Consider the following 11,594-nt stretch of genomic DNA (forward strand, 5'->3'; position numbering starts at 1 on the left):
AGATAGTGAGTAAAGCAATGAAGTAGACAAAGTGAGTCAAGTGTTTAAGAACAGTTGTCATCTGATTGGTTTTTGAATATATGCTGTGTATCTAGGTGCTCGTGAATGACTTCTTCCTGGTAGCGTGTCTGGAGGACTTCATTGAGAATGCCCGTCTCTTCATATTTGAGACGTTTTGTCGTATCCACCAGTGTATCAGCATTAAGTAAGAGCACACAGATTCCATGGAAATTTTCTACCTTTAGTCTCTACAGATTGCCATTTATTATGTTACATGTAATGAAATTTCAGTTAATTCTATTTATTTCTCTTTTGAAAGAAAATAATTTGCTAATAATTTATGAAAATTTTAACATGCTTGAATTTTTAGAAATGTTTAGTCTTTATTTGGCAGAATATAGTTTTCTGGAAATGACAAGTTGAAGCCTTTTTCAGCTTATTTTCAGTTACCTTTTTTTAGAATAAACAGTGTTGTTCCATTATGAACGGATAGGTAAAATGGTTTTCAACAGGGTCAAATGACTTAGCCCTTAGCAATTGGAAATGTTGTTGAAAGACCACTACATTTGGTAATAATTTTGTTAATTAAGTTTGTTTATTAAATTACATATTTAAATTCTTATATAGTAAGCTTCTGTGACATCCTAAAATGTTGAAACATGGAAAGCTTGTGGTGAATTTTAGTTGAAAGTTTCTCTGTTGTGTGAGAAAATAATTAGGAAAATTGTGAAATGTACATGAGCTATTAGAAACTAATTTCATGTATTAAACTTTCAAAAATTATTAGTGTCTTTTGGCCTCAGATGAAGTCAAATATAAAACATAAAAACTTGGTACTTTTAATCTTTGCCTCAGAGGAATTGTATGCAGACCAAATTCTGTTTCTTAATGCCTTTTGGTTTTGGTAGGAGATCCATCCATACTTGCCTAATTTTAGTGAATTGTTCTTGAAGTGGTTGTCCAGAGTTGGAAGTGTAGTATGATCAGTGGGCTTTTCTTATGGGAATTAGGACTTTGTTGTAGTTTGCAGGCATTCTTTTTAAAATTGATTTCTTCTTATTCTTGTGCAATTGATTGTGTGATTAAAAAAGACAGGCAGATTGCAGGTTAGATGATAGTACCTGGTCTTGATTGTTCTTTGTTTTTAAAATTTGTGTTTAAGGCTTTTCTGTGAGAAAGGAGTGTTGAGTATTAGGCTTTCCTTTTCTGGTTTTCTCCATTTCCTCATAGGCTATGGTCGCCTGTGTGTTTGGGGTTGACCAGAACTTTTTTAGTTCTCCTTGTTTTGAAAGCAAATTTAATCTTTGTAAGTGCTAATCTTTGTAAGTAAATAAATGTATTCTAAACAGGTCAGGTCACATGGCTTCTTTTCATTTTACTTCTAAGGTACCTGGGTTAGGAGTTTGTGCTAATTCTAGCTCTTTATCTTTATAAATGGGTAGTTGAGTTCATTATTATGTTTCTTAAGTTTTGAGTTTACTGTGTTTGTCAGTAAAATGGACTAAGTATTTATCTTGTCTACTATTGTAAAATGTGTAGTTGGTAAAGGTAATAGACTAGGAATACCTCTGTGAATGTTGATGGTTATATCTGTGCTTGGTTGGCTTGCTTTTTGGTACTATCCAGGATCCAGACCAGGCCTTCTCATAATTAGTGGTGGGCAAGCACCTAACCACTGACCTATGTACAAAGCTCTTTCCTGTTTACTGTATATATGTTTACTTTTTCTTGGATCTCTTCTGTTTTTTGCTAGGCTGTCTCTAAAGCATCTTAAACTAAATTTCTAGAGGGGTTCCAAAGCCCTCGGTTCTCCTAGTTAGTTCTTGAATTGTACTTACTTGAAGTTAATCAGACTTTTCTTTGCCTGCCTTAGAAAAATTAAAAACATGGGTTTTTGTTTTGTTTTGTTTTGTTTTTAAGGACTACATAATTTTCCTTTTCAAAATAGTAAATGAGATCAAGCACATTGAGGTTGTTGTGGGGCTGTGTTTTCAGATGTAAGTTTTGAGCTTCGAGGACTCTTATGCACATCTATAGAAAATTTTATTTTAGGTCTTGTCAGTTGAGTAAGTCTAGGAACCGTAGAGCTTTCTGTGGTTCTGATGGACATGCTTTGCATCTTCATTATTTAACCTGGGGCATTAGTAACATGGCATGCATTTCAAGGTCTAGAACCACAACTTTCAAATATTGAGTGTGCATGTGTGTGCTGGCCTGCATGTGAACAGTTTGGAGAATAGCACATGCACTCTTACTTATAGGTAAAGTTTTGTATGCATGCAAATTGGGCCTGTTTCAGGCTGTTCATATACATTTTTTTATGACACTAGAAACTTGTAGAAATACTGACTCTGTGTACTCTATTGTTACTTAGCTAGAAACTTAAAGGTTTGATTGATGTAATCATGGATTACCAGACTTAGGCTGATAATCCTCTCATACATTGTAGTGTTCCTCACTAGGAAGTGTTTCATTGGGAACAGTTCACATTTTTAGATACAATCTTTGTATAAATAGATGATTTAGAATATATCGGTTGAGCTGAAGAGTAAACATGAAATCTTTGTCAGCTGGTAACTGTATCACAAAATCTCTAGGTTTTTTTTTTTTTACACACACAGTTGTCATCTGGACACACATAGTTGTGATGTGTAACAGAGCTGCTGTGCCATACCTTGAGGGTTGATTATTCTAAAGCACAGCCAGAATGGAAAAAAAAAATCATACCCCATCACTTAATTTTTTTATCCATGTAAGTTATATCTCTTTAGAGTAATGAAGTTATAGACCAGTAACATTCTATCTTTAGTATATTGAATATAGAAAGCTTTTTCATGTGTTGGAAAGCTGTTTTACTGAATTTGAATAATAGCAACTGAAAGTAATATGAGATATTACAGTAAGATTTTACAAATGCAGCAGATCTCTAATTCAGACTCCAATGATTTATAATTCATTTAAATGAACAACAGAACTAACCTTTATCTTGAACAGTACATAGGGAGAGAAAGCACTTATTCTGTGATCTAGTTTTCAAACTTTGCTGTATATTCAAGTCATCATGAGAAGTTTTATATATATAGCAACTTAAATAGAATTGATTTTTCTGGCTTCACCCAAACCTTTTGAATGAAAACAGAACCAACAATATAGCTTTTCAAAGAAGCATTGCCAGTGTTAGCCAGTCAGAATCAAGTACTGACTATCCTCACAGGAATTGAAGTGTGGAAGAAGCAGCAGATACTAAGTGCACAAATACATTCAGGTTTAAAAGTTTTCACTAATGTCTTAGTTTTACTTTTCTTATGCCGTAATGAGGCACGGTGGTGGAGACAATTAAGAAACCATTTAACTGGGGGGCTTGCTAGCATACAGTTTCAGAGAATGAGTACATGGACATCCTGATGGGGAACGTTGCACTAGGCAGCAAGGCATAGTTCTTAAGCAGTAGCTAAGAGCTTCCAGCTTACCCTCAGGCATGAGGCAGAGAGAACACTGGGCCCAGTGCTGTGCCCTTTGAAACCTTAAAGCCCACCCACCCCTAGTTACATACATTCTCCCACTAGGCCACACCTCCTAATCCTTCCTGAAGAGTCAACAGTCTAGGAACCTAACATTCAAGTATATGCTGTGGTGCCCATTCTCATTTAAACTACTTCAGTAGATACTTGAAGAAATATAGTGATAGGAAAAAAATTATATGAATATATATTGTATATTGGAAAGCCCAGAGAAATAATTCAGATGAAAATTTTGGTCAATCCTATAAATGGTTAGTGCCACATTATCTTGTTCTGTTTCTTAGTCCATGCTGGCCTGTTTTGACTTTCTAATTAGTGTATGTTCATATTCTTTCTAATTTCTCTCTTTTTTTCTTTTGTGGGTTGAGAAGATTTGTGCATCTCTGGCTTCTTTTTCATTCAAATGGACGTATTTCAGTTGCTGAATACAATACCTTTATAAGGTTCATTGTTTATTAAACAACTTTATACTTGTGATTCAAAACATTCATTCTTAATACACTGTCTAACATAAATTATGCAGCATCTGTCAGGAAAGATAGTGTGGTGGGGGGTTAATTTAATATAGCTTATTATGTTGTGAGATATATGTGTCTGACATTTAAAAGCTGTTGTAAAATGGTTCTTGGACTAGTTTTCAACAGGAGATAAAACAAAGAATGGAAGCAGTATTTTGAATGCTTATGATAAACATGTTGGATTATACACTAATGATTTCTCTGGGGGATAATTTGGCTATTTCCAACTATTTTTGCGTTGTTAGCATTACAACTCAGTTTGCTTCGTTTATTAAATAAAATTAGACCTTAACATTTTCCTTAGAGTTATAACCACACAAGAATTTATATTTAAAATCACATTTATTGGGAATAAAGAAATATAGTTAATAGATAGTAGTTTCAGAGGCCATTATCAACTCATTTCTGTGTTAGTTTTAATATAAGGTTATATGTTTCAGTTGTTACATTCAGCATTTAGTGTTTCTGAGCTTGCTATGTCTGCCTGCTCTCACAGTTAACAGTAGCTTCTATTTAGCCGATTCTTTAGTTAGTTCTCATAGCATACTCTTAGAGATACACAGGCCTTCTCTTTCCATGTATTGGCTGCAGTCTTCAGTGAAAACCAGACCACAGGTTTCCATATCGTAACCCTTACTCAGTAACATTGGAAATAAATTGTGCTTCTCAACTAAAATTTGGAAAACCAAGTTATGAGATAGTTATTACTATCACATGTGAAATCCTGGCTCCAAATCTGCAGTAAGATGGATAGAATAATGACTTGGGGGTTTAGAGGAGAGAGAGAGAGAGATGATCGTCAAGACCTGGTATTGATGACTTGATAGATAATCAATGTGGAATCAATAAAACACGACTTAGGTCACTAGATCAAGCTTTATATCTAAGGCTTGTAAGTGGGGCCACCCGTATGGATCAATTCAAAGAAACAAAACAAAATAAAAAATCCAGTTTGTGCTGGAAGCGTGAACAATCTTCCTATTTACAGCAACTGAGTTGAACGTTTGTCTTAGCTTGATGTTGACGGTCCTTTGCTTAGTGTACTTGTTAGTTTTCGTTTCTGTATAACAGGTAAACTAGTCAACTTAAAAGATACATGAAGCAATTTCAGAGAAAATATTAAGGTCCTTTTGAAATGATTCCAGACGCAGTTAAAATTTTTAATACTATGCGAATCTATAACTTCTTTCTGTTTGGAGTAGAACTAGCCTGAATCTTTTTATCTTCAGATATTCTGTACTTTGATTCATTTTACAGCATTTTCTAGGGTGGCCTAAGTCACCTTTCTCTTTTGAGCTTTGATTAGTACTTTTATTTTGTTTGATTGATTTTTTTTTTTAATCTTTAGTATTTTGAATGGATTTATTAATATAGATATTCTTTTAAAATATTTTACATTTATTATTCTCCTCAAGAGTGAACGAGAGAGAGTACGTATGTGTCACCGTGTGCATATGAGGTGCAAGGAGCCTTCTGAATCAGAGCTTTCCTTCCACTGTGTGGGCTCAGGAATTGAACTCTGGTTGTCAGGTTTGGCAGGAAGGACCTTTACATGCTGAGCCATTTTGCCAGTCAGTTTTTACATTTTTTTTAGTTTTGTTCTTAAAGTGATTGGTAGCTTGGATAACTCAAGGTGCCATCAAATAATGTGCTAATGCATGATTAGAACTTATTTCAAGTTTACTTTGATTCCATTCTATTAAGTAAAGGATCAAGAAACAGTGGAGACGGTGGGATTATTATAGCTCAGCCCACAGATATTTATGCAACTCCACTGTGCATGGTAGTCATGTTAGGATGTGCATTTAAAGAGAGACAGGATGTTGATTCTAGTTAGAATTAATTAACCTCCAACAAGACCATAGCTCCTAATAGTGCCACTCCCTAGGCCAAGGATATTCAAACCACCACAAGCACAAATTAGGCATAAAGTGACATTTTCTTTTAAAATCTGAAATTAGGTGTTTCCTTATGTCAACTCTAGGCTAGCATTGTTAACCCTGTTGGGTTTCTTGGATTTTCTAGTGATGATAATGATGGAGGAAGAAGAGGAGGTGGAAAGGGGAGGAACAGATGGTGGTAGTAGTTGGGGATTATAAGATACCTATTCCCTAAATCCTTGAGAGTTAATCTTTGCCATAAGCATCAAAGCCAGTTCATGTTTCATTGAAAGAGTGACAGTGAAGGAAGAGAGCTGATTTGCTATGGATGTTAATATGGTATTCATGATGGAGGATAATGGGAAGCTATAAACTTCTATTGTAGCTAAAACGGAGGAAGCCATAACTGGAGGAAGCCATAACTGGATAATTAGGTTTGAATGTTTTTTGCTTTTTGCACTATACGATAGATATTTTGTAAAGATGTGAAAAAGAGCTAGGAAATAAACTGATCGTAAGGTTTTGGGTGAAACAACTGTGTAGAATAGATTAAAGGCTCAAGATACAGATTATTTGGGAAATAACTGGAAAGTAGTTACGGAGCCTGAATCAGTTCCTGGCTTGAATGGGAAGGGATCAGACAATTAAGTATTGGTTTCTTCCTTTGTGATATACATGACACTCTTTCTGTATGCATAGGAAATAAGCCATCTGAAAAAGGTTCATAATACTCGGTTTATTGCATAGTCTCCTTGGGAGACATGTAGTCAGCAAAGCAAAGTGATTAAGAGAGTAGGTTAGTTATAAAAACACATAATCATTGGAAGATTTATCAGGGTCCTTTTCTATTTGAGAACCATGTAGGGACAGCCTGTGCAAAGACCCTAGAGATGAGAGTGTTTGAAGAACATTTAGTATGGCAGCTGATGAAAAGTGAGGTCCATGATGAGACTTTTGGTGAGAAGCTGTGGTTTAAAAAGTAACTGAAGTACTTCCATTTAGATAGAAGTAACGAAGTAACACAGAAGACTCAAATATCAAATAACCTTTTTTTAAACCTTTGGTTTTAAACTGTTACTTTATTTACATAGCTTATAAAGAGTTTGCATTATAATTTAAAATTTTAATGGTGCAACTACATAATTGTCTGAAAATTGGCTTCTCTGCTTTTAAACAGCAGAATATGACCAGATATAGTGACACATGCTTGTAATCTCAGTGCTTGGGATGGGGGTAGACAGAGGCAGTAGGCTCACTCCAAGTTTGAGGCCAGCCAGAGCTAAACAGCAAAATTCTGCTTCCAAATATTAAGTAAATAAGTAAAATGATAAAAGGTTTTAAACAAGTTGTTTCAGTTCTGCTGAGTGAGATGTTTTTTAAAAGCTTGTTTCATAAGTAACAGCTTCTTCAGATATTTATTTAGTGCAGAGGAGTTGAAATAACTGTGAAGTTACCGGAAAGATTATTTGCAGGATTTTCCCCATTTTGAAAACAATGCCTTTTAAGGGGAGGTCTCTGGTATAGGCCTCTAATCCCAAAGACTCAGGGGGTGGGGCTGGAAGATTGCAAATTCAGACTCTCCCTGACCTAAAGACCAAGCAGTGGCAATTTAATTGTTTCAGAAAGTACCAAACAGATTTAGACTATAGCACTGTCTTAGGGTTTTACTGCTGTGGACAGATACCATGACCTTATAAGGACAATATTTAATTGAGGCTGACTTACATATTGAGAGCTTCAGTTCATTATCATCAAGGCAGGAGAATGGCAGCATCCAGGCAGGAATGATGGAGGAGGAGCTAAGAGTTCTACATCTTCATCTGAAGGCAGCTAGAAGACTGGCTTCCAGGCAGCTAGCATGAGGGTCTTGAAGTACACCTCCACAGTGACACATCCTCCAACAAGACCATACCTCCTAATAGTGCCACTCCCTGGGCCAAGGATATTCAAACCCCCACAAGCACAAATGTAGAGTACTTACCAAACTTATGCAAGGCCCGTTTTCAATCCTGTTGTAGACTATTTTATTAATAGTCTTAATTTTTACATTTTGCACAGATTTTTCTCTTCAACAATGAAAAGGGGATATGGTAGAGCGTATGCTCTTTCCTAAAAGATATTTTTGATTAATTGAATTGGTAACACTTGGGTGAATGCCTTATCACTACATAACTGCTTTTATAGCTGCTAGTGACTTAAATACATTTAAAGGTGGGGATACTCTTAGATTCAGAATTTCTGTCTATAGTATCCCAAGGAACTGTTTTGTTGAGGAGTTGGTAGTGAACATTGCCAACTTCCAGTCTTATTAAAAATATTCAAATTCTCAAAGCCAAATCAATGATATTAAAGAATGAACAGTGTATAATAATTCAGGTAAAGATAAAGGGCATTTAATAATAACATATGTACACTAATGCATTCAAGTATAGTGTGTTTTTATTATCCTGTGCATATGTACTCTTTGTCAGTTGGCTGATTGACAACTAGCTGCTCAAGTCCCTTTACAACTTGATTGTAAGTTGGGAAAATAAAGGATGCAGATCCATTGTCCAAGGGCATTTTCCATGGTGTCAGCTGGTATTGTCTCTCCATCCCTTTCACTGGCATTGTTGGTTACATGCATAATAACTGCAAACAGCCCCCCCCCCCCGAGCTCCATCACAATCATAAATAGCATCCTTAAGCATTTGTCAGTGTCATAAAATTCTTCTTTGGCGCACTCAAGATCATGTTTTCAAAACCACAAGTTTTATAAATGCAGAATACAGTAATTTTTGTCAAGGATCTTTACAGTCCAGCTGGTATTATGAAGGTGATATAAGACAGACATAAACAGAAATGGTATATATTGTTAAGAGTCTTGTATGTAAGAATACTTGATCCAGAAGTAGTTGAAGTCTATACAAAGTATGAGTCACACTATGTACAAAACACTAAGCTTTTATATCTCTCATTAGTATGTTAGCAGACAAACTGAATATGACTCCAGAAGAAGCTGAAAGATGGATTGTGAATTTGATTAGAAATGCGAGGTTGGATGCCAAGATTGATTCTAAACTAGTAAGTACTATATTGGTATGGTACATGCTGTATAATAGTTGCTGACTATTTTTATAATTCAGGAGAAATTTTAATTAGAAATTTTATTCTATAAACCTTGTTTTTTGATATATGATCTCACTGTGAGGGGCTGGCTACCTTGGAGCTCACTGTACTAAAATATTCTGGCCGATTGCCTCTTCGCTGGGTTTATGGGCACGCACAGTACTTGTCTATGAATCTTTGTTAGGCTGAGCCTACTGGTGCAGGCCTGTCATCTCCCCTTCTTTACTTTAGGCTCTGAGGCAGGAGGATTGTATGTTTAAGGACATCCTGGACAAATTAACAAAATACTGTCTCAAACTGCAAAAGTAAAACCAGGATGTGACTGTAGCTAAAAAATTGTTTGTTCTGTGTCAGAACCCACTCCAGATACTGTATTCCCCACCAAAAAATATTTTATGGCAGTTGTTTGAATATTGGTGAATAAATATTATCTCAATATAGTGTATAAGTGTGCATCAGTTATGTGGTATTGTGTTGTGCTCATGATTACTGAGACACACCAAGCACTGACTTTACTAGAATAATTTGTTTCATTTCAGGGTCATGTGGTAATGGGCAACAATGCAGTCTCACCCTACCAGCAAGTGATTGAAAAGACTAAAAGTCTTTCTTTTAGAAGCCAAATGTTGGCCATGAATATCGAAAAGAAACTTAATCAGAATAGTAGATCAGAGGTAAGAATCAAACATTTTCTGTTCTGTCTAGGATTTAGCAATAATGTAACTTCTATTACATGAACTTTGGGAACATAATCAGTATTGTTTAGCATTCATTTTATATTTCTGTTTAAACTTACAAACATAGTGTTCAAAAAAATTACTAAATTGAAACTAAGTTTGTTTTAGATATATATATTTTTGTTTTTTGCTCTTTGTTTTTTGTTTTTCGAGACAGGGTTTCTCTGTAGCTCTGGCTGTCCTAGAACTCACTTTGTAGGCCAGGCTGGCCTCGAACTCAGAAATCCGCCTGCCTCTGCCTCCCAAGTGCTGGGATTAAAGGCGTGCGCCACCACGCCCAGCTTTAGATATATTTTACTCAGTAGTCAAGAAAACAAAAAAATTACATTTCTAATTATAATTGGGTTTAGTTCTTTTATTTTTTTGTGAACCTCCTCAGGACTCTCAACACATCATTTTGATTCTTTTAGATGATAATTTACATGTGCTTGAAATGTGTGTTCTCCTTCTAAATCTAAAGCATTAGTTCTATAAAAAGTACTGCTTTTCCTGCTGATCATAAATCAATTTTAATTTTTTTATATGATGTCCATAACTGTCTAAAAATATGCCCTTTTCTTTTAGTAGAGGTTCCTCATTTTTGATGTTCAAAGAACTTGAGTGACCTTATAACTTCAAAATTCCAAGTCTTCTTTAATTCTCCTTGGACACTGACTGCATGTAACTGAGGGTAGAAAGTAGTTAGTAACTGGAGTACTTAATGACTCCATTGAATTAAGGTTTGAAAAATAGGTTAAATTACAATTGTATTTTCCAATGAACTCTAGTAGAGCCATGTGACAGTACTGAAATATTAGGGGAGGAGGAGGCCTGTGATTGGACAGGGAAAAGGGAGACATGGCTAAGAGCTCAGAGCATCTGAGAGAGACAGGAAGGCCAAGATGGAGACGGATATGAACCAGCATGGCTTTAACCAGCCACAGGAAGTAATGATACCATGAAGTTAGAATAATTGGGATAAAGCTTTTATCATTGTCAGTTGGTTTTGAAATTATTGTATTGATATCTTGTAATTGAATATTTTTTGGTACCTAAGTCTGATTATGGCTAACTACTATAAGTTTTAAGAGTTTTAATTCTTCCAGGTAAATGGGTGTTGTGATGGCTGACCATGGGGGTGGGCGGGTTTTTTTTAATATTTCCTGCTGCAGAGCTTAGCCTTGAAAGTATTTCATATGATAGTTTTTTTCTTGTTTGTTTTTCCTATATATTCAGAATAAATTTTTTGATTATCTTTCCCATGTTTATTGATTATTGTTATGCTTTATCACTCTCCAAAAGATACTTGTACCACTTCCTTTTCTATTAGTGTTTTCAGATTTCATTTCATCTTGATTCTCTCTGCATGTGTTTTAGGCTCCCAACTGGGCAACCCAAGATTCTGGCTTCTATTAAAGGATTATAAAGAAAAGAAGAAAAAGGAATAGGTGAAAGACACAGTAGCCATTGTGTATAAAGGATGACATACATTTTTAAAAGCAATTAACATGTTTGCTACAAATTTTGGAGAATTTGAATAAAATTGGCTATGATTAATTTTTTATTTTGCTTGGATTTCCTTTTATGCAAGTGTATTTTATTAACTTTATTTTAAAACAATTATATATTCCCAGGAAGTTGCTAAAGTAGTACAGAGAGATCCATATATAAACCCTGTTTCCTTGATACTATAGAACAGAACAAACCAGGGTTTTGACATTAGTACGGTACATAGAAATGATTCTTTTTAAATTGGTGTAGATTTGTGTCAACTCGTGGTAAGGTACAGAACTATCATTAACTCACACTCTTGTCAGTGTGTACATAATGTAACCACTGATCTGCTCCTCG

General features: G+C 35.2%; 1 protein-coding gene across 1 annotated transcript in view; it reads left to right on the top strand.

Annotated features, from left to right (window-relative positions):
* The window catches only part of Eif3e (eukaryotic translation initiation factor 3 subunit E), a 32,972-nt gene extending 21,667 nt beyond the window's left edge, over positions 1-11,305 (top strand). Inside the window, exons 10-13 of the mRNA XM_021182960.2 lie at positions 96-205; positions 8,880-8,982; positions 9,567-9,701; positions 11,121-11,305. Of these exons, the coding sequence (XP_021038619.1) occupies positions 96-205; positions 8,880-8,982; positions 9,567-9,701; positions 11,121-11,159 (387 nt within the window). The 3' untranslated portion in view covers positions 11,160-11,305. The remainder of the gene's footprint in view (positions 1-95; positions 206-8,879; positions 8,983-9,566; positions 9,702-11,120) is intronic.
* Positions 11,306-11,594: the final 289 nt, after the last annotated feature.

Source organism: Mus caroli, unplaced genomic scaffold (assembly GCF_978045245.1).
Source record: "Mus caroli unplaced genomic scaffold, Mus_caroli_1 scaffold_16, whole genome shotgun sequence".
In the NCBI taxonomy this organism is placed as follows: Eukaryota; Metazoa; Chordata; class Mammalia; order Rodentia; family Muridae; genus Mus; species Mus caroli.